We start from the raw sequence: 24049 nt of genomic DNA, 5'->3' as shown, positions 1-24049 counted from the left end.
GATAGGCTAGTTAAGAACAAGTTGTCATTTACAACTGCGACCTGGCCAAGATAAAGCAAAGCAGTGCAGCACAAACAACAACACAGAGTTACACATGGAATTAACAAACATACAGACAATAATACAGTAGAAAAAAAGTCTATATACAGTGTGTGCAAATGAGGTAGGATACCGGAGGTAAGGCAATAAATAAGCTATAGTTAGCAATATCAGAGTCTTGAGTATCGAATACGATATATTCAGGACATGAGGCTAGTAGCATAGCATATTTCTCCACTGAATAGAGCCGGTTGATGTCAACAACTCTCATCGAATATTCAAGAATTTTACAATAATGATAATAATGTCTCGACCAATCCAAAGAAAGGATAGGCGGGAGCTAGACAACCCGCCGTGACGCTTTGTGGACAACGAGTCCCATTGTTATGGCGGAGAGACATGTAGTCTTGTCAGTATATCCATCATCTTTGACACAATGCAAGCGGGGAGGGACGCTTTGAGGGTTCTGATTGGAGCGAGATTGGAGTTATGTTTGGCAACTTTTGGACTGAGATGAACCAAGATCAAGACACATCAAAATGAAGTTGAGTATGACTATTTATTAAAAACTTAACCACATAGTTCTTATCACTATGTGCAGATCCAGATTTTAGGGCTCCAGAGCAGTGCAGTGGTCTAAGACACTGCATCTCAGTGCTAGACACCCTGGTTCAAATCCAGGCTGTATCACAACCGGCTGTGATTGGGAGTCCCATAGGGCAGCGCACAATTGGCCCAGCATCATCTGGGTTTGGCCGGTGTCGGCCATCGATGTAAATAAGTACTAGTTCTTGACTGACTTGCCTAGTTAAATAATGGTAATATAAATAAATTATGAAATTCAGTGGAGGGCAGCTAGGAAAAGGGCACAGTTGAGACAGTCAGGTGGACACAGGCAGAGACCTATGGGTAGAGCAGAGACAGGAATGAGACAGACAGACATATCAGGGGGTTATTAGGCTTGGGTGTCCTTAAAGATTCCTATTCCAGGGGGAACCATGCTGTGGACCTACAAAGAGAACAACAGAGGACCTACTGATACGTAGTGGACATTGTGGACATTGACCTTCACCCAAGTCTCCTGGTAAGACTGAAACTGCCAGGTAGCAGTGTAGAGCCTGAGACGCCCAGCCCTGAGAGGAGGTTGTGGTTCTCTATAAAACACAGCAGACATAGGGCACTCAACCCAGGTACTCATCCCTCTGTTTTCCTTGAATGTTTACAGGTCAATATAAAGTTAAACAGATTTGTGAAGTATCCATAATTAATATTAAAATCATCCATTAATGTCATCCATTGCAAGCTAAAGATAAAGTTTTAATGTTTGTGTTGCATACAGCCCATGCCCTCTATTAATGCAGATTTCAAAGGGGGGTAATCAGAAAGGTATCAGTTGTCAGTATATTCCAAAATATTTTATAGTAGTATTATATGCATTATACATGGTGGTGGTTGAAGATATCCCTCTAGTGGTGCGGGGGCTGTGCTTTGGCAAAGTGGGTGGGGTTATATCCTTCCTATTTGGCCCTGTCCGGGGGTATCTTCGGATGGGGCCACAGTGTCTCCTGACTGCTCCTGTCTCAGCCTCCAGTATTTATGCTGCAGTAGTTTGTGTCGGGGGGCTAGGGTCAGTTGGTTATACCTGGAGTACTTCTCCTGTCTTATCCAGTGTCCTGTGTGCATTTAAGTATGCTCTCTCTAATTCTCTCGTTCTCTCTTTCTTTCTCTCTCTCTGAGAACCTGAGCCCTAGGACCATACGTCAGGACTACCGGGCATGATGACTCCTTGCTGTCCCCAGTCCGCCTGGCCTTGCTGCTATTCCAGTTTCAACTGTTCTGCCTGCGGTTACGGAACCCCTACCTGTCCCAGACCTGCTGTTTTCAACTCTTAATGATCGGCTATGAAAAGCCAACTGAGATTTATTCCTGATTATTATTTGACCATGCTTGTCATTTATGAACATTTTGAAAATCTTGGCTCTCTCTAATTTTCTCCTTCTCTCTTTCTTTCTCTCGGAGGACCTGAGCCCTGGGACCATACGTCGGGACTGCCGGGCGTGGTGGCTCCTTGCTGTCCCCAGTCCGCCTGGCCTTGCTGCTGTTCCGGTTTCAGCTGTTCTGCCTGCGGTTATGGAACCGCCACCTGTCCCAGACCTGTTGTTTTTCAACTCTTAATGATCGGCTATGAAAAGCCAACTGAAAATTATTCATGATTATTATTTGACCATGCTTGTCACTTATGAACATTTTTGAACATCTTGGCATAGTTCTGTTATAATCTCCACCCGGCACAGCCAGAAGAGGACTGGCCACCCCTCATAGCCTGGTTCCTCTCTAGGTTTCTTCCTAGGTTCTGGCCTTTCTAGGGAGTTTTTCCTAGCCACCGTGCTTCTACACCTGCATTACTAGCTGTTTGGGGTTTTAGGCTGGGTTTCTGTACAGCACTTCGAGATATTAGCTGATGTACGAAGGGCTATATAAAATAAACTTGATTGATTGAAACTTGATATACATGTTGTATAAGGTGTATAATGCATGCAATGGGGGCTTAGTCTTCAGATCCAGTAAATTGGTCACAAACCGCGCGCCATTGCGCATGCGCACGGGGCTTGGTATACCTCATCTTCATGCTGCTCCTGTACTTGCTCGGCCTCACTCAAATAATACAGGATCCACTCGGACTACCAGGTACAAGGCAAAACCCCTCGGAGTCATCAAGGAAGTAATGCATTCAAATATTTATATTTCCCCATACTGGAGTTTCTTTAGTGAAAAAAATGCACCTTTCATAATTGAGCTATTTCAATGTTATGAGAAATCTGGTGCTGAAACGCTTGCTAGCATATCAACTAAGCTAGCATGCCAATGTTTTTCAACAAAGCTCCATTCTGTGCATTGCAACAATACAGAACGTCAATTCTTGTCTTAAATGAATTATTGTGGCAATGTTATCGTGAAACGTTTAAAATAAGAGTAGGGAACCAGAGTTTATTGTGGGTACATACGCAGTTGTGGTAGTAATACAGGCTATCGCTGAAACTATTTGAAAAGTCGGGTGAAATTAAGTCGGCTGCTAGCTAGCTAACTAGGGAAAGCTAAAGGGTAATATCATCTGCCCGCCATCTTTTTGGAGAATGTGTTGCAACGGAGCCCATTATAAGAACTATTTGGTTTTGGTGTATACATGTTTTACTAGCCAGTCATGGTTTATACACTAGTCAATATACGTTCATTTTTATGAGTTAGCTGATAGCTACAGTACACTGGTTTGCACTTGCAACCACGGAATGGAAATGAGAGTCCGCGCGAATTGTTCCAAAAGTGTTCAAAGCACCCCTTGCATTTCCTCCGTGCATGATGACAAGCATAGTTTGCAAAGTTATTTGGGTTTTGTTAAGCAAGTTAGCTAGTTTAGTTACCTAATTGCAATATTTTGCCATAAGATGCCGTACCGTTAAGATATTGTAAAAAACAAACACATTTTTTTTGCTAGCCATCTACCGTTGGTGTAGTTTGATTGTTTACGCGGGAGGTAGTACAAAGCTAACTGGCCAGATACATTTTCCATGGACAAACAAATATATGTTGTTGGTGACATTAAAACTAGGTTGCTGAACGAGATGCACAATATATTTGTGGAGTTTTCTTTCTTGAAGTATCCTTAGTACAATGGTATTATCACAACGTTATACAGCAATCCAACTACTCAGCGTGAGACTTGTATCTAAATCAGCTGTGCTGTTGTCTCTCAGTTTTGCAGTTTGTTTGGGTATGTATGGAATGACATTTGTGGTTGCGATGGTTAATTAATTAGTACTCCATCTCTCTCGCTGGTTATTTAGATACGTTGTTTTGAGTTATTATTTTGTGTTACAGCTCATATTTACTTGTACCTTTGCTCCGTTCACTTTTGCACGATCTCTGTACCCAATGTACCAAAGACAATTCTATGGTCAAAGGAAAATGGTAATGCCAGACCAAGACCGAGGTGCAGGCTGTAGATTGGGGTCTAGACAATGTCCCTTAAGCCTGGAGAGGGCAACACATCTCTCCAGGGACACAGCCAGCTGTCTGTCAGGAGACATTTCCCCATTACAATATATGGAATAATTGTGTGATGATATAGAAAAGGCTATAGGTTCTTAACATAATTACTACCTTTCATGTCATCCCAGGTATCAATAATTTTTTTAGGTCTTGTACATGGGTCGTGGATTTTCTGCAGGGACACTTTACTTTTATGCTGAAGACTCATGATCATCACCCTGTTCTGTGTTTTTAATAGATTAAACAAGTCAGGCCCTGCAATGAGATGCAGTTTCCTTTGGGCCACTAAAGAGCAAACAGAACTACACAATCCACTGAGGACGCAGTGTCCGTCTCCCACCCTGTCCATTGCAGAGGTAGCAGCGACTCCTAGAATACCACCCCCTTCCCATCGCCAGCATGTCTGCTGTTACCTCAGCAACCCCGGTCCCTCAGGGAGTCAACCCCCCACCCCCGGAGGTGACCAATCCCACCAAACCAGGTCGGAAAACCAACCAACTACAGTACATGCAGAATGTAATGGTCAAGACGTTGTGGAAGCATAACTTTGCCTGGCCCTTCTACGTGCCAGTTGATGCCATCAAATTGGGACTACCGGTGAGTAGACTGTAGATATTGAGAATGGGTGTTATAAATGTCAGAAAGCCTATGCTTATAGGTATCTCACTGTGCAGAAGACTTGCAGCTGACAGATTCTTTTGGTTATTCTGTGTATCAGGATTACCATAAGATCATAAAGCAACCTATGGACATGGGAACCATCAAAAAGAGACTGGAGCATAACTACTATTGGAGTGCCAGTGAATGCATGCAGGACTTCAACACCATGTTCACCAACTGTTACATATATAACAAGGTGAGTGCTCCAAGAGAGTAAATACAGACTGTGTCTCCTATGGGTCCATTTATTCTGGATTTAATATTATGGTCTCTAATATGTTTGCAGATTCTCCCAGTGCTAATCCCAAAGCTCCATGTTTTTACATTGATCTCTAGTTTCCTCTTTGCATTTCCCACTCATGTTCCTCACTTGCTGTTTTTACTTTGCCCACCAGCCAACAGATGACATTGTCCTGATGGCACAGGCCTTGGAGAAGATATTCCTGCAGAAAGTTGCCATGATGCCCCAGGAGGAGGTGGAGCTTCTGCCTCCTGCACCCAAACCCAAGAAAAGCATAGGTAATAGGCCACGGTTCATCTGATCCTGATACTATAGAACCCTATCATTTTGGATCGATCCTTAGATATAGTATTGAAAAATGTAGAGAAAATGGGCACATATTGCCAATAAGATAGCCCATGTACTGTGAGTTAACCACTAATTGCACCTGCTACAGGTGGTCTGGATGGAAGTGAGTCACCATCGTCCTTCCCTGGCTCAACGACATCTGTGATTGGCTCTTCTACAATGTCTACCATCACCCCCAAAGTCCCAGCTGTGCAGCGCTCGCCCAATGCTCCCACAATTCCCGTCGTCTCACCCTCACAACCTCTTGTCAAAGTAAGTCACTGTACTTTTTCCTTCAGGTGTATATTTAGTCTTTTGAATACTGTGAGTATGTGTTTTTGTGCACCTAGAAGAAAGGGGTAAAGAGGAAAGCAGACACCACCACCCCCACGACATCTGCAATCACAGCCAGCCGAAGCGAATCTCCCAGCCCCGTCTCAGAGGGCAAGCAGGGTAAAGTGATGTCCAGAAGGGAGAGCACAGGCCGTCCGATCAAAGCTCCCAAGAAAGACCTTGTGGAAGGGGAGTTGGGCCAGCATGGCGGCAAGCGGAGCAGAATGAGTGAGCAGCTCAAGTACTGCGACAGTATCCTGAAGGAGATGTTGTCAAAGAAACATGCTGCGTATGCCTGGCCCTTCTACAAGCCTGTAGACGCTGAGGCTCTGGAGCTACATGACTACCACGAGATCATCAAGCACCCCATGGATCTCAGCACTGTCAAAGTACGCACCACAGAACAACGCATGCACAGTAGTAGAATTCACGTTTACAGTTAACCATTACCTTAGTATTGGCTTGTGCTGTTGCCCATCCATGCACTGTTTGGATAACACTTGCTGTTGATTTGCAGAAAAAGATAGATGGCCGGGAGTACCCAGATGCACAGATGTTTGCAGCGGATGTTCGAATAATGTTCTCAAATTGTTACAAGTATAACCCTCCAGATCACGAGGTTGTTGCCATGGCCAGAAAACTCCAGGTAGGTTTGGGGATTTTAAAGGTCCACTTTGGGGGGAAAATCGAAAATAGCGGCTTTAAACTATATAACTGATCAATGCACCATCATACCAGGTCATTTAATGCTTAAAAACAAGATAATGGATGAAAAAGATATTTGGCTACAGAAGTGCAATTTCTTACCGATCTCTACAGCTTCTGTCCAAAAACAAATCCTGTGAAATGACGTCAACACATAGAGGTGGAATTACTGGCTAGCTAAAGTGGCTATCTTAGCGAACAAACGAGCCACATCGATTGCGGTGCGTGTGACCAGAATGACAGATCAACGAACCACCAAAGGCACACTCCATTTCTGTTTGAAAATTGAGATAAGGGCAGAGTTGGACCGTTTTTGTGCCCAAAGTCGACCTTTAAACCTTTCTCTGGATCACATTTGAAAAATCGATGTAAAATTGAATCAGTTGGTTCATCTCTAATGTTTCTGTCCCTCTCCTTTTCCCCATCATTCCATGCGTGTCTTTGTCTGTCAGGATGTGTTTGAGATGCGTTTTGCTAAGATGCCTGATGAACCGGTGGAGCTGAGCCCCAGTGCAGGCGGTTTGGTCAGTAAAGGTGACAACTCGAGCAGCGGTGACTCCTCCAGCTCGGACTGCTCCGACTCGGAGGAGGAGCGGGCCTCCCGGCTCGCCGAGCTGCAGGAACAGGTGGGTGCGGAACAGGTGGGTTTCAGATCCGAGGTCCGTCCGACTACTCCTCTAACCTGAAGGGCTCAGGGAGGGCCTTCCTCCCACCTTCTCACTTCACAGCCACCTTGTCCAATCCAAACTGTTGTCTGAGACCGAGAGGGAGGGGCTGCCACCTTACATGCAGTCAAACCCCTCCCCCTCCCTTCAGCCACGCAAACCTCTGCTTTCTCCACTGATTCGTCATCTCCCCATTGATAGCACTGAAATGTAACCCTCTACCGCTTCAAATTGTGTATTTCCATGCACCTACTGGCACAGATGGCTTGCATGCACTACTTAAACAAAAGCCTTTTTGAAAACATATCACAATTAAGTTTTGCATAATGGTACCACACAGTAGCTCTTGTCATAACATGGTGTTTTAAAATGGTTTTGATCTGATCTCTTTTTTGGAGTTTTCTATCTTTGTCCCCTTATTTCCCTTTGGCTCTCTTACCAGTGTATCTCTCTGGAGCGCCCCAATGGTAGCGGGCAGGGGGGAAAAAACGGGTGCACCAAGCGTTTTCAGGTGATTTGCTCTTCACTTCCTGGCCCCCTCCCCACTAACCTCCTTATTGATATCAGTTTATTATCATGATGCCGATATTTCACTTTTTATTTTTGCATTAGTTGGGCAAGCGGTAGAGGGTTAATAGTGGGGGTGGCGAGTAACAGGTGGCGTAGTGCTGTTTGCTGGGTGGTGGCAGATGTGGTGTTTGAGCAGGTGTTTATGAGTTTGTATGGTTGTGTGAATGTGTGTTTGTCTTCTCCCTGGTATGCTTGCTGGCTGACCAACTAGACATACTCCTTTCTCCATTCTCTTGATTGCCTGTTGGTTGTGTCCAATTGAACTTAGAAAGCAATGAATGGAGGAGTATGCAACTTGTTTTCCACTTCCTTGTTAGAACGTTTCACTCTCATTCATACCTTTTTTTTGTTAAATAGAAAAATAAGAGTTGAATGTTCTAAATCCACAACAAAGCTTAAACCGCATCAGGTGAGCACTTTTGAGGAATTTTAGGTGTAGTTACTCTTTAATGCAAGAAGCTGTTTGGTTAGCAACATTTCTGTAGCGCTCATGTGATTGCAGAGTATGCTAAACAAATGGCCACTGGATTAATGCAAATAATCATGATATCATTCTGCCAGGTAGACAGAGGCTACTTTGTAGTTAACATTTAATTGAGAACTTACTTCTGGTAGAGATGGAAAGGCCATCATTAGCGTCATTGCTAACGGCTACACAAAGTGTAGATGTGACGCGTGCACTCCACACACACACACACACACACACACACACACACACAGGAGCTTTCATGTGCCGTTTCAAAAAGTTGCAGGGTAACACTAGTCACTGATGCATTTAGTTCATGTCTTATAATTAGCTTGGGCAAATTAATGAACTTTTTCAATACATTTAGTTGATTTTCTTTCTAAGTTCGATACATTTTTGAATATTGTTTTAATTCTGTTTTAATGTCTGGATTCAACATTTTTGGGCTGTAGTATTGATTTGTTGAAGTTATTTCTTTAAACCCCATATCTACCCTCTTCTAGTCCCTCAGTGCTTGAAGTGCTAGCATACCTCTACAGCAGGTCACTAACTCCTCCACCTCACCTCTCCCCAGCTAAAGGCTGTCCACGAACAGCTTTCCGCGCTCTCTCAGGCCCCTGTGAGCAAACCGAAGAAGAAAGAAAAGAAGGAGAAAGACAAGAAGAAGAAAGACAAGGACAACAAGCATAGCAAAACCAAGACGGACGAGGAGAAGAAGGCCAAGTCTGGGCAGCCTGCCAAGCAGGGCCAGCAGAAGAAACCCTCCAGGAAAGCCAACAGCACAGTGACTGGCTCCAGGTAAGATCTCCCTTTCTCTGATGTATTAGGGCTCTGCCCAGTCTCATAATAAGCAACACCATGAAAAGACACCATGAGACACTCATTGCTGCGCTGGCCTCTGATCTACCAGGCAACCAAAGAAGGGGGGCCGGGGCTACGAGTCTGACGAGGAGGAGTCTCTGCCTATGACGTACGACGAGAAGCGCCAGCTCAGCCTGGACATCAACCGGCTCCCAGGAGAGAAGCTGGGCCGGGTTGTGCATATCATCCAGTCCCGAGAGCCCTCGCTGCGAGACTCCAACCCAGACGAGATCGAGATTGACTTTGAGACGCTCAAACCCTCCACCCTACGCGAACTCGAGCGATACGTCAAGTCCTGTTTACAGAAGAAACAACGGAAACCCCAACGTAAGTACTGAGGTTGAAGACCTCATGCTTTGGACCTCACTGATAGCTTCCTTGTCCTTCATCCTGATATTACTACTACTCCCTCTAAATATCTTCTAACCCTACCTTCTCCCTTTACTGTTATTCTCTTTTCCTCCCCTTTGCTTGAATGACTAAATGCTAGTTTTCCCCTTTTTTATATATATTTTTTATAACTAGATTGTTTCTTCCCTCTACCTAGTTGCACTTCTCCCAGTTGACTGCTAGTTTTTGATATACAGGTGGTCCCCAACTTTTAACTCCTAAAAAGGAATTTTCAGCTGAGCTTTGGTTTTTGGTCTATGGGTGCTAGCTCAACAAAATAACAAAAATGATGCACAATTGACCATGTAGCCTAACTGAAGACAAGTACTGTTGCCAGTATCTTGGCATTCTGGACATAGATTCTCTTTGCTGCTTTCAGGGACCTCCTTTATAAAATGTTTCAGGGCCTGAACCGGGTTTGTTGCTGTATTGCTAATATCGGCTCCTACTCGGACCCAGCGTAGTGGAGTCAGGCAGTGTGTCATACCATGTGACAAATAACTCCTGGACAAACTCATGTATAGTCCTCGCTTAATCACATTTTGTGCGGCTGTATATTTAGAAAGTGAGATGAGTTTTGTTCAATTCTAAGAGTATAAATGCTCACCTGGGCTTTGAGCCTGCTGCCGTCTGTAGTCCTCCAGGTTGTAGGTGTTAGGCCATAGGCGTAAGGCGCTAGGCCTTAGCTGTGACGTAGCTAGCTATCACCACAGCGGCTGGGGTTCGGGCAGGAAGGCCATGGTGCTCACAGCGTGCGGCTCTGTGTCTCCTGCAGCGGGCCTCTGGGGGCAAGGGAGCCAGGTACAAGGAGGACCTGGCACAGGAAAAGGAGTTAGAAAACAGGCTACAGGATGTCAGGGGCCAGCTGAACAGTAAGAACAAAACCGACAAAAAGAAAACGTCCAAAAGGTAGCATAGAGTAAGGGACAGCCGGAGTAGCATAGCGTAAAGGACAGCCGGAGTAGCATAGAGTAAAGGGCAGCCGGAGTAGCGTAGAGTAAAGGGCAGCCGGAGTAGCGTAGAGTAAAGGACAGCCGGAGTAGCATAGCGTAAAGGACAGTCGGAGTAGCACAGAGTAAAGGACAGTCGGAGTAGCATAGAGTAAAGGACAGCCGGAGTAGCATAGAGTAAAGGACAGCCGGAGTAGCATAGAGTAAGGCACAGCCGGAGTAGCGTAGAGTAAAGGACAGCCGGAGTAGCATAGAGTAAAGGGCAGCCGGAGTAGCATAGAGTAAGGGCAGGGGCATGTACGACGAGAAGCGCCAGCTCAGCCAGGACATCAACCGGCTCCCAGGAGAGAAGCTGTCTTGCTGCAAATTTTTAACCCGCTCATTTTTGGCCAGAATTTTTAAAAATCCTGTGGCCCAGGAGAGTTAATCTGATCTGTCTTCATGGTTACAAATCTATAGAATCTGTCATATCTGTTGAGTTGGACAGACGTGACTGGGAAGGAGCAACTTGAAAGGTGTCATCGTAATCAAAGTGCAAGTCCATTTTAAACATGAGCAAGACATTTGTATGCACTATGATACCAAACGTAATTTTTCTTTAGCATTTGAACATCATTGACATAAATATGGTGGTATTATATAATACGTTTGGCCACATGTCTCATGCGTGATCCTCTCTCTCCTTCCAGAGAAGGGTGCTGGTACCGGTGCATCCCGTCTCAGCGGCAGCAGTAGTTCTTCAGATTCTGGCAGCAGCAGCTCCAGTGGGTCCAGTTCTGACAGCAGTGACTCTGACTGAAAAGCGCAGCCCATACACTTGCTGGGAACTATTCATTTAAATTTTTACCCTTTTTTAAAGTAAAATGTTTTATGCAGTCAGTTGTTTCCCCCTATAACACTTTGAGGAAAAAACAACAAAATGTAATGCTATGTCAGAACATGTCAAGTTTTTTTTGTAAATACCTTTGTGGAAAGAAAAAGGAAAAAACATGGGAAATTATAGATTACTTGACAGGGTTGTTTTTGTTTCCTCTACCTTTTCAAGGGGATGTGTTAAAAACCGACCAAACATAAAACGAGGATTTTGTAATACACTCTTGGATGAATGCCAGATGTCTTTTCATTTCTCCTAATACCATCAACAAAGTGAAGGAGTTGCATAGTTACCAAAATGCCGCAGAACCCCATGTCCTACTTGTCCCATCACTGCTACATAAGCAACCATTTGCCCAGCTGGTACTGTAACTGTCCTATTCAATTACTTTCAAGAAATTTTCAAAACTTCTCATCCAGCTTAGTTTTTTTCACCCTTGTAACAAAAAGAGCTCTCTTGGAATAGGCCCTTATGTGAATTTTGAGTTGTCACTCTTCCAATCATTTGACTTTCTACAAAAATGTTTTGTAATTATTCTTTTAAATTGAACGTTTTATTTAACTAGACAAGAACATTCTTATTTACAATGACGGCCTACCGGGGAACAGTGCCTTGTTCGGGGGGGCAGAACAACAGATTTTTACATTGTTAGCTCGAGGTTTCGATCCAGCAACCTTTCGGTTACTGGCCCAGCGCTCTAACCACTGGGCTACCTGCCTCCCCCAAGTACTGAACCTCATTTGCCTCCGAGTGACACATTTCAGATTATTCTGAGCAATCATGTTGGTCATCTTCAGCAGCATATACAGCCAAATTGAATGGTATTGCTGTTATTCTTTTACTGTATCATAACTGACATGGTCTCTTATTTTTGAACCTGGCAATATGTCAAGTTTTAGCTAAAAATGTATTTTAGTAGCTGGTCTGAGTTGTTATGAAAGAACATTTTAACTTATAGAATTTAGATATTTACAGATGCTTTTGGTCAGAAGAAATGACAATACAATAATTCACTCAAAAGTTTGATTCGTTATAACATGACAACCACTAGGTATGGTGGCCTCTCCTGTACATGTATTTCCTGGCCTGCCTCTTGCTTGATCTACGATTCTCACTGATGAATGTACTGTATGTATGATGCCCTGAACGATTGTGTTCCACCAGGTCAGTGACATTGTGTACACTGCTTTATATATGATGGGACGGCTAAAACTGTACATAACTAACCTGTGTACATTTTCAGTACACTGGCGTAGGAGCAAGTCTCACTTTTGACTCTATTGCAAAGCGCACCTGCTGTCTGTTGGGTCTATTCCAAACAGAGCAGTGCCCTGATCTTTTTCTCTGTCCAAAGTAATGACATAAACAACGAAAGCAGGACAATATTGTGAACTGCGGGGTATTGATTTGAATGTAAGTCGTTAACACCAGGTCATTTGTTTTATTGTGGCTAGATGCCACAGCCTCTCATTATTCTTCTTCAGTTAATTTTTTTTTTTTTTTTCAGTCAACTCATCTTTTATTTTTATCTCAGTGAACAAAGAGTTAAGTATTAATTTGAGAATATCCTTCATATTCCAACCCTGTAAGAATGCATTTTATTATTTCATGAAGTCTGTCTGAACGATTTGCCTAATGTACAATTTCTGGTCAGTTTTTTTCTGGAATTGGTTGAAAATAACATTGAAGCCATTTTGGATTTAATTTACTGTTAATAAGTTGATACATTTTAAGATTTAGTCATATGCATTGTTATTTTAAGCTATGGTGGAAATATTTCTTTGATTTTGTGGTAATGTCCTTCATACCAGGTTGCACTTAACTGCAAAACTCCCCAAATTATGTTGAATGCATTTCTCTGCCTATACCAATGTTCTCCAGTACAGGCCCTATCAGGTTTTTCTAAGAATTATGTCTTTTAGAAGCAAAAGACTGAAAATATAAATGTATAGATATATATTCAACTTTTAGTTTATTTCTAGGCCCAGGTCAAAATATAATAATTGTTCCTTTTATATTTTAAAAAGCAAATGTTTACTTTTTATCCTTGATGTGCATGCAAGTTTATTGTAGCTTTCTTATACCTTTTTTTAGCTGTTTATTTCAGTCAAAGTTCTGTGTAAGTAGTTTTAGTCTTGTTTAATGCAATATGGGCCTGAGAGGGTGGGATTTGGGGACTGGAGGTAGAAGCTAACATTTCATGTAACCGCTAACCTGGAATCAGGTTCCTTTTTTTGTGTGTGTATGTAAATAAATTACAAGACCCTACTGAATTTGTCTCATTTTCTGCATGTCATTGATCTGTTGGACTGCTGTTTGTACTTATTTTCACTATGCCTGAGGTAGACCTGTGTTTTTCTGGTGGATGAAAAGATCCAGAGGAAGATGTGGCTGGATAATCAACACCCCTGAAAGCCGCTTTCTGACATCGCCAGTCAAGCTCTGTCCTGGAATCCAAGGGAGAAGGAAAAGAGGACGCCCAAGGAACACCTGGAGGAGGGAGCTTCAGGCAGATACCAAAGGGAGAGGAGTGGTCGATGTTGTATGCTCCCAAAGAAGCGACTGGGATTAGTAAACCCATTGTAGACATTTTGATAATATACTCTAAAGCAATAATGGTGGATGCTTTCAGTGCATATGGACTGGGTGTGCCCTTTTAACATTATCAGAAAAAAATCAAAGGGTAGCAATGAAGGGTTATCTGAATTTCAGTGATGGGCCAGTAGATGGTGGCCATGTATAAATTGGGTTGCAGATTTGGTTTGAGCTGTGTGCTTGATGGATTCAGATGGCAGTGAGTGACATACCTCAAATGTGCTGTTTTAGGTGAATCTCAACCCAAAGATTATTGGGGGGGGGGGACATTTCCTCTTGAATACATGATGTATTTTCAGGTGAGTTAAGAATCACCCATTTAAGTATGTAAGCAACCTCGCATGTAACTTGTTGGTTCGATACCAGCAAACACTTTCCATGGTAGCATGAATAAATGAAATGGTGTAATCCCCCAATGCATTCCTCTTTTAGTGCAAGAATAGAGTAGGTCTCCAATGGGAGCTTCTAAGGATCAGTGTAGAGCTATACATCAGTCACTGTCCACCCCAGCTCCTACACTACTTGGTTTGTGCTGGAGGGGGAGACTTGTCCCGTGTGACCCCCTCCTCCTCACTGTGGCATATGCAACATGCTACCCCTTTGCCTCATGATGGATCAATGCCACAACTTCACTGACAACTACAGGTTGTCGTGTATGCTTCTTATGGCCATCCCTCACTCTGTAGCTGGCCACAGTCCATGACAAAACACAACAGATGTAGCCTACATCCATTTCAAATAATATGATAGGCTAACCCTATAGCTTGAGTAAATTGAATTGTGATACTGTATTTTTTTTTACCCCACAAAATTGCAACGACAGTTGACGGGGCATGCTGGGACCAGGATGCGGTAGCTCCAAAGCTGTGGCATATGTGGATAAAATGTATACACAAATGTTTATTTCTACCTGTATATCATATTTCTAATTTGTTGATTTATTTGTATGTATATATTTGTGGTACTGTATCAGTTTCAATTCAGTGTTATTGGATTACTGTTCAAGTTTCACTCACATAATGATACACCTGCATTCTTGAGGTTATTTTGGATCCATACATTGTTCCATAAATCATCCTTGTAATGTGGCAATGTAATAAGGCCCCTGCAGCATTCCAAGACACGAAGGAGAGCTGAATGCCGTTTTGTATAACAGTAATACAAATGTAAGCTGGACTCCATCTAAACGGTGTTATCTTGTCCCTTCTACATCGCAGGAATTATTTTGGAGCTTGCATGTCATCCAACGATTCAAGATAGAAGATCATAGTGATCATATTTTTGTTGTTGTTGTGACCAGTGAAACAAGATAGAGCCCCTGCTCAATTAGCGCCATACACATCAATGGCATTGTAATTTTCTTTTCTTTTTTTATTGCATGGCTCTCACTTTTGTCATGGCAATGCAACCAACTTGGAGTAATAATTGATACTTTAGCAGAAGGTTTCCTTCATATAAAAATCATTCCCACACGTGAGCGTGCATTACCAGAACCACCCGAAACCACATTCAACATCGCAGCCCTCTACCGCGAAGAGTATTCACGCTGTCTCTCAAACCCTTTTAATGGCATGGCGGGGAGTGTGACTTCAAAACCAACCTGGATTCAGTGCTAAACGTAACATAGTAAACTTAAAAACGGCACACTCAAATAAATATGATCGTATGATTGGTATTCATTTGTGGATGTCGATCATCAATTTCATATTATATGTTATGAATTACAATTCGTATATGTTACGAATTGCAATTCATACAATATGTTACAAATTGCAATTCATACAATATGTTATGAATTGGTAAACATATGATATGTTATGCATTCGCTATACACCAAGTCACTTGGCTCTGTCATAACCTCACATGGCCTCTCCTATCATTGCTATGCAGACGACACACAATTAATCTTCTCCTTTCCCCCTTCTGATGACCAGGTGGCGAATCGCATCTCTGCATGTCTGGCAGACATATCAGTGTGGATGACGGATCACCACCTCAAGCTGAACCTCGGCAAGACGGAGCTGCTCTTCCTCCCGGGGAAGGACTGCCCGTTCCATGATGTAAATGTAATGATGTAAATGTAATGATCTCGCCATCACGGTTGACAACTCCATTGTGTCCTCCTCCCAGAGCCCTAAGAACCTTGGCGTGATCCTGGACAACACCCTGTCGTTCTCAACTAACATCAAGGCGGTGGCCCGTTCCTGTAGGTTCATGCTCTACAACATCCGCAGAGTACGACCCTGCCTCACACAGGAAGCGGCGCAGGTCCTAATCCAGGCACTTGTCATCTCCCGTCTGGATTACTGCAACTCGCTGTTGGCTGGGCTCCCTGCCTGTGCCATTAAACCCCTACAACTCATCCAGAACGCTGCAGCCCGTCTGGTGTTCAACCTTCCCAAGTTCTCTCACGTCACCCCGCTCCTCCGCTCTCTCCACTGGCTTCCAGTTGAAGCTCGCATCCGCTACAAGACCATGGTGCTTGCCTACGGAGCTGTGAGGGGAACGGCACCTCAGTACCTTCAGGCTCTGATCAGGCCCTACACCCAAACAAGGGCACTGCGTTCATCCACCTCTGGCCTGCTCGCCTCCCTACCACTGAGGAAGTACAGTTCCCGCTCAGCCCAGTCAAAACTGTTCGCTGCTCTGGCACCCCAATGGTGGAACAAACTCCCTCACGACGCCAGGACAGCGGAGTCAATCACCACCTTCCGGAGACACCTGAAACCCCACCTCTTCATGGAATACCTAGGATAGGATAAAGCAATCCTTCTGCCCCCCCCCCCCCCCTTAAAAGATTTAGATGCACTATTGTAAAGTGGCTGTTCCACTGGATGTCATAAGGTGAATGCACCAATTTGTAAGTCGCTCTGGATAAGAGCGTCTGCTAAATGACTTAAATGTAAATGTAAATGTAATTTCAATTTAGCTTGGTTACTAGTGGCTAACGCTAGCTAGGTGGCTAACATTAGCTAGGTTAGGGTTTAAGGTTAGGGTTAAGGTTAGAAGTTAGGTTAAGGTTTAAGATTAGGGGGAGGTTTAGCTCACATGCTAAGCATTTACAAAGTAGCTAAAAAGTAGCAAGTAGTTTTAGTAATGCCACTTTAAATAATGCCACTTTAATAATGTTTACATAACTTACTTTACTCATATCACATGTATATACTGTATTTTATATCATCTACTGCACCTTGCCTATGCCGCTCGGCCATCGCTCATCCATATCAAATCAAGTTTATTTTATATAGCCCTTCGTACATCAGCTAATATCTCGAAGTGCTGTACAGAAACCCAGCCTAAAACCCCAAACAGCAAGCAATGCAGGTGTAGAAGCACGGTGGCTAGGAAAAACTCCCTAGAAAGGCCAAAACCTAGGAAGAAACCTAGAGAGGAACCAGGCTATGAGGGGTGGCCAGTCCTCTTCTGGCTGTGCCAGGTGGAGATAATAACAGAACATGGCCAAGATGTTCAAATGTTCATAAATGACCAGCATGGTCAAATAATAATCAGGAGTAAATGTCAGTTGGCTTTTCATAGCTGATCATTAAGAGTATCTCTAACGCTCCTGCGGTCTCTAGAGAGTTGAAAACAGCAGGTCTGGGACAGGTAGCACGTCCGGTGGACAGGTCAGGGTTCCATAACCGCAGGCAGAACAGTTGAAACTGGAACAGCAGCAAGGCCAGGTGGACTGGGGACAGCAAGGAGTCATCATGCCCGGTAGTCCTGACGCATGGTCCTAGGGCTCAGGTCCTCCGAGAGAGAAGGAAAGAGAGAAGGAGAGAATTAGAGAGAGCATACTTAAATTCACACAGGACACCGGATAAGACAGGAGAAGTACTCCAGATATAGCCAACTGACCCTAGCCCCCCGACACATAAACTACTGCAGCATAAATACTGGAGGCTGAGACAGGAGGGGTCAGGAGACACTGTGGCCCCATCCGATGATACCCCCGGACAGGGCCAAACAGGAAGGATATAACCCCACCCACTTTGCCAAAGCACAGCCCCCGCACCACTAGAGGGATATCTTCAACCACCAACTTACAATCCTGAGACAAGGATGAGTATAGCCCACAAAGATCTCCACTACAGCACAAACCACGGAGGGGCGCCAACCCAGACAGGAAGATCACGTCAGTAATTCAACCCACTCAAGTGACGCACCCCTCCTAGGGATGGCATGGAAGAGCACCAGTAAGCCAGTGACTCAGCCCCTGTAATAGGGTTAGAGGCAGAGAATCCCAGTGGAGAGAGGGGAACCGGCCAGGCAGAGACAGCAAGGGCGATTCGTTGCTCCAGAGCCTTTCCGTTCACCTTCACACTCCTGGGCCAGACTACACTCAATCATATGACCTACTGAAGAGATGAATCTCAGTAAAGACTTAAAGGTTGAGACCGAGTCTGCGTCTCTCACATGGATAGGTAGACCATTCCATAAAAATGGAGATCTATAGAAGAAAGCCCTGCCTCCAGCTGTTTGCTTAGAAATTCTAGGGACAATTAGGAGGCCTGCGTCTTGTGATCATAGCGTACGTGTAGGTATGTACGGCAGGACCAACTCGGAAAGATACGTAGGAGCAAGCCGATGTAACGCTTTATAGGTTAACAGTAAAACTTTGAAATCAGCCCTTGCCTTAACAGGAAGCCAGTGTAGGGAAGCTAGCACTGGAGTAATATGATCAAATTTCTTGGTTCTAGTCAGGATTCTAGCAGCCGTATTTAGCACTAACTGAAGTTTATTTAGTGCTTTATCCGGGTAGCCGGAAAGTAGAGCATTGCAATAGTCTAACCTAGAAGTAACAAAAGCATGGATTAATTTTTCTGCATCATTTTTGGACAGAAAATTTCAGATTTTTGCAATGTTACGTAGATGGAAAAAAGCTGTCCTTGAAACAGTCTTGATATGTTCGTCAAAAGAGAGATCAGGGTCCAGAGTAACGCCGAGGTCCTTCACAGTTTTATTTGAGACGACTTTACAACCATAAAGATTAATTGTCAGATTCAACAGAAGATCTCTTTGTTCTTGGGACCTAGAACAAGCATCTCTGTTTTGTCCGAGTTTAAAAGTAGAAAGTTTTCAGCCATCCACTTCCTTATGTCTGAAACACAGGCTTCTAGCGAGGGGCAATTTTGGGGCTTCACCATGTTTCATTGAAATGTACAGCTGTGTGTCATCCGCATAGCAGTGAAAGTTAACATTATGTTTTCGAATGACATCCCTAAAACGGAACCTTGAGGAACACCGAAATGTACAGTTGATTTGTCAGAGGACAAACCATTCACAGAGGCAAACTGATATCTTTCCGACAGATAAGATCTAAACCAGGCCAGAACTTGTCCGTGTAGACCAATTTGGGTTTCCAGTCTCTCCAAAAGAATGTGGTGATCGATGGTATCAAAGGCAGCACTAAGGTCTAGTAGCACGAGGATAGATGCAGAGCCTCGGTCTGACGCCATTAAAAGGTCATTTACCACCTTCACAAGTGCAGTCTCAGTGCTATGATGGGGTCTAAAACCAGACTGAAGCATTTCGTATACATTGTTTGTCTTCAGGAAGGCAGTGAGTTGCTGCGCAACAGCTTTTTCTAAAATTTTTGAGAGGAATGGAAGATTCGATATAGGCCAATAGTTTTTTATATTTTCTGGGTCAAGGTTTGTCTTTTTCAAGAGAGGCTTTATTACTGCCACTTTTAGTGAGTTTGGTACACATCCGGTGGATAGAGAGCCGTTTATTATGTTCAACATAGGAGGGCCAAGCACATGAAGCAGCTCTTTCAGTAGTTTAGTTGGAATAGGATCCAGTATGCAGCTTGAAGGTTTAGAGGCCATGATTATTTTCATCATTGTGTCAAGAGATATAGTACTAAAACACTTAAGTGTCTCTCTTGATCCTAGGTCCTGGCAGAGTTGTGCAGACTCAGGACAGCTAAGCTTTGGAGGAATACGCAGATTTAAAGAGGAGTCTGTAATTTGCTTTCTAATGATCATGATCTTTTCCTCAAAGAAGTTCATGAATTAATTACTGCTGAAGTGAAAGCCATCCTCACTTGGGGAATGCTGCTTTTTAGTTAGCTTTGCAACAGTATCAAAAATACATTTTGGATTGTTCTTATTTTCCTCAATAAAGTTGGAAAAGTAGGATGATCGAGCAGCAGTGAGGGCTCTTCGATACTGCACGGTACTGTCTTTCCAAGCTAGTCGGAAGACTTCCAGTTTGGTGTGGCGCCATTTCCGTTCCAATTTTCTGGAAGCCAACTTCAGAGCTCGGGTATTTTCTGTATACCAGGGAGCTAGTTTCTTATGACAAATGTTTTTAGTTTTTAGGGGTGCAACTGCATCTAGGATATTGCGCAAGATTAAATTGAGTTCCTCAGTTAGGTGGTTAACTGATTTTTGTCCTCTGACGTCCTTGGGTAGGCAGAAGGAGTCTGGAAGGGCATCAAGGAATCTTTGTGTTGTCTGAGAATTTATAGCACGACTTTTGATGCTCCTTGGTTGGCGTCTGAGCAGATTATTTGTTGCGATTGTAAACGTAATAAAATGGTGGTCCGATAGTCCAGGATTATGAGGAAAAACATTAAGATCTACAACATTTATTCCATGGGACAAAACTAGGTCCAGAGTATGACTGTGGCAGTGAGTGGGTCCAGAGACATGTTGGACAAAACCCACTGAGTTGATGATGGCTCCAAAAGCCTTTTGGAGTGGGTCTGTGGACTTTTCCATATGAATATGTACATATTTATATGTACATATTTTCATTCACCCCTTTAGATGTGTGCATTAAGGTAGTTGGTGGGGAATTGTTAGATTACTTGTTAGATTTGTGTGTAGTAGATAGTTGTTGGCAATTATTAGATATTACTTGTTAGATATTACTGCACTGTTGGAACTAGAAGCACAAGCATTTCGCTACACTCGCATTAACATCTGCTAACCATGTGTATGTGACCAATAAAATTGTATTTTATTTGTTAAAAAGTTGCTTATTAGCTAAAATTGTCTGTGATGAGATTCAAACACGCAACCTCTGGGTTGCTAGACGTTTGTGTATAAGCTCACCCATCCACACTGACCAACCACTTTCCTTTTGTTTTGCCCTAAGTAACTTTCTGTGTTATGTAACCAATTTGTGTTATGTAACTAATGTGAGTGTCCCAGATATACTTTAACTGTGTTATGTCTAGTCTATGAGACCAGGTTGAGCAACCAAAAGGTTGTGTGTTCAGAATCTTATCAAGAACAACTTGAGCATTTTAGCTATATTAGAAACTACCTAATTACTTTTTAGCTACTTTGTAACTACTTAGCATGTTAGCTAACTAGGAATGTTAATGGTTAACCGTTAATTGGTTAGCCGCTGAAAATACATTTGACCAGTCATGCTTATCGGTCTATAATTTTGTGTAATTATATTGGCGCTTGTGTATTTTCGTTAGTCATCATGCATTTTATTTATTACACATGTGTAACGGATGTGAAATGGCTAGCTAGTTAGCGGGTACGCGCTAGTAGCATTTCAATCAGTTACGTCACTTGCTCTGAGACTTAAGTAGTGTTGCCCCTTGCTTTGCAAGGGCCGTGGCCTTTGTGGAGCGATGGGTAACGATGCTTCGTGGGCGACCGTCGTTGATGTGTGCAGAGGGTCCCTGGTTCGCGCCCGTGTCGGGGCGAGGGGACGACGTAAAGTTATACTGTTACATTGGTGCCGTGACCCGGATCACTGGTTGCTGCGGAAAAGGAGGAGGTTGAAAGGGGGGTGAGTGTAACGGATGTGAAATGGCTAGCTAGTTAGCGGGTACGCGCTAGTAGCATTTCAATCAGTTACGTCACTTGCTCTGAGACTTAAGTAGTGTTGCCCCTTGCTTTGCAAGGGCCGTGGCCTTTGTGGAGCGATGGGTAACGATGCTTCGTGGGCGACCGTTGTTGATGTGTGCAGAGGGTCCCTGGTTCGCGCCCGTGTCGGGGCGAGGGGACGACGTAAAGTTATACTGTTACACATGCACATCATACAGAGCCTAGTTTGATGAGTGGAATAGCCTATTCCTGTCAGACTGCGCGAGAGTAGCTCCTCAAAAAAGCGTGTAGGCTACTGGAGTGAAACCTGGTTTTGTAAGCCCAGTCATTGCGCAACAAATAACAATAATAAATGCAATCATGTGTTGAAAACTTTGGTGGCCACGATTAAAAAGGAGCTATTTTTATTTCTCAATCTCAACTCATAAAGTGTGACTCCCATTCGCCATTCGGATGCAAAAACAAACCCTGCCTATAGCTTTGCAATGTGAGCTTGAGGCAGTATAATTTTGTGAAACCTGAACGTTTTACTTTACTTCAAATAATGTGGCATGTCTTACCTTGCTTCAAAGTAGCCTGGCGAAAATCCATCCATAGAAACGTGGAGGCAGTTATTTTATAGACTTCCTCATGCCATTAACCAGCATTTGTCTCCTGTTCTATTGGTTTTCATATAAACTTTATTTCGTTGCCCAGAAGCCAAAGGCACAATCCTAGTCATATTAGCAACCCATCATAGTACTTGCTATTAGATTCTCCCTCTTTCTATGTTTCTAATGGAGATGTTCATCTCTGTCACATATTGAACCGCTCGCATTAGGTGTGCTGTTTAGAACTGTGTTTTCCGCGAATTACATTTTGGCAAATGTTTGAAAATTATGTTTTATTAGCTGCTTCGTTACAGGAGTTGTATGTTCAATAATAGGCTATATCATTTTCACTGTAAAATGATAGGCTTGCTATTGTTGCATGTTTCCATTAAGCTCTTAATGAAAATGTCCGTTCCTTATAGGCATGCATAGTGTCAGAGAGGAAGAGGCAAAACGAGATGTTTCAATCTCTCCAAAATCTGTGCAAAATAAGTCCAATGGATTTCTATGGGCTTATTTTAGACCTAAGCTTGTCGCTTGCCTTCCCGCCTTGGGAGGACTCCCATTGTTAGGGCGGAAATATAAGCATCTCATTATATGCAGATCTCATCTGACCATAATTATATCCTCCTGATTCATGCTTATAAGCAAAAACTAAAGCAGGAAGTACCAGTGACTCGCTCCAGGTCGCAATTGTAAATGAGAAGTACCAGTGACTCGCTCCATGTCGCAATCGTAATTGAGAACTTGTTCTCAACTTGCTTACCTGGTTAAATAAAGGTTAAATAAATAAATAAAATATGGAAGTGGTGAGATGACGCGGATGATACGCTACAGGACTGTTTTGCTAGCACAGACTGGAATATGTTCCAGGATTCATCCAATGGCATTGAGGAGTATACCACCTCAGTCACCACCTTCTTCAATAAGTGCATCAAAAACGTCATCCTCACAGTGGCCGTATGTACATATCCCAACCAGATGCCATGGATTACAGGCAACATCCTCACCAAGCTAAAGGCTAGAGCTGCCGCTTTCAAGGAGCGAGACACTAATTCGGACGCTTATAAGAAATCCCGATATGCCCTCAGACGATCCATCAAACAGGCAAAGAATCAATGCAGGCTCTGACACTCGTTGGATGTGGCAGGGCTTGCAAACTATTACGGACTGCAAAGGACAACCCAGCCGCAAGCGGCACAGTGACGCAAGCCTACCAGACGAGCTAAATGCCTTTTATGCTTGTATAGAGGCAAGCAACACTGAAGCATGCATGAGAGCACCAGCTGTTCCGGACGACTGTGTTATCACACTCTCCGTAGCCAATGTGAGCAAGTTCTTTAAACAGGTCAACATTCACATGGATGCAGGGCAGACAGATTACCAGGACGTTTTTTACAAGGCATGCCGGATCAACTGGCTAGTGTCTTTTTTCAACCTCTCTCTGCCCGAGTCTGTAATACCTACATGTTTCAAGCAGCTCACCATAGCCCCTGTGCCCAAGAAAGCGAAGATAACCTGCCTAAATGACTACCGCCCCATAGCACGCACATCGGTAGCCATGAAGTGCTGGTGATGGCTCACATCAAACCATCATCCCGGAAACCCTAGACCCTCTCTAATTCGCATACCGCCCCAACAGATCCACAGGTGACACAATCTCCATCGCACTCCACAATGCAATTTCCAACATGGACGAAAGGAGCACCTATGTGAGAATGCTGTTCATTGTCTACAGCTCAGCATTCAACACCATAGTGCCCACAAAGCTCATCACTAAGCTAAGGTTCCTGGGACTAAACACCTACCTCTGCAACTGGAACCTGGACTTCCTGATGGGTCACCCCCAGGTGGTAAGGTTTATTAACAACATGTCCACCACATTGATCCTTAACACTGGGGTAGGCCTGATCACCGACCACGATGAGACAGCATAT

The 24049-nt window shown here is 43.6% G+C and overlaps 1 protein-coding gene across 6 annotated transcripts; it reads left to right on the top strand.

Annotated features, from left to right (window-relative positions):
* The first annotated feature begins 2624 nt into the window (after window positions 1-2624).
* LOC129864067 (bromodomain-containing protein 3-like) lies at window positions 2625-13401 on the top strand. Of its 6 annotated transcripts, none has more exons than XM_055936640.1 (12): window positions 2625-2727; window positions 4325-4683; window positions 4805-4942; window positions 5142-5265; window positions 5424-5587; window positions 5665-6036; window positions 6165-6293; window positions 6805-6993; window positions 7460-7528; window positions 8628-8851; window positions 8964-9241; window positions 10944-13401. In XM_055936640.1, the coding sequence occupies exons 2-12, from the start codon at window positions 4486-4488 to the stop codon at window positions 11051-11053; spliced, it is 1995 nt and encodes a 664-aa protein (XP_055792615.1). In that variant the 5' UTR covers window positions 2625-2727; window positions 4325-4485; the 3' UTR covers window positions 11054-13401. The 6 variants fall into 6 exon arrangements, with proteins under 6 accessions (XP_055792615.1, XP_055792616.1, XP_055792617.1 ...); XM_055936641.1 differs by having other exon boundaries at window positions 2642-2761; window positions 5668-6036; XM_055936642.1 differs by having other exon boundaries at window positions 2642-2761; window positions 6805-6978.
* The last annotated feature ends 10648 nt before the right edge of the window (window positions 13402-24049 follow it).

This window comes from Salvelinus fontinalis, chromosome 10, assembly GCF_029448725.1.
Source record: "Salvelinus fontinalis isolate EN_2023a chromosome 10, ASM2944872v1, whole genome shotgun sequence".
Taxonomy (NCBI): Eukaryota; Metazoa; Chordata; class Actinopteri; order Salmoniformes; family Salmonidae; genus Salvelinus; species Salvelinus fontinalis.
The sequence above is the reverse complement of the archived record's forward strand: the minus strand, read 5'-3'. Positions and strand labels throughout refer to the sequence as shown.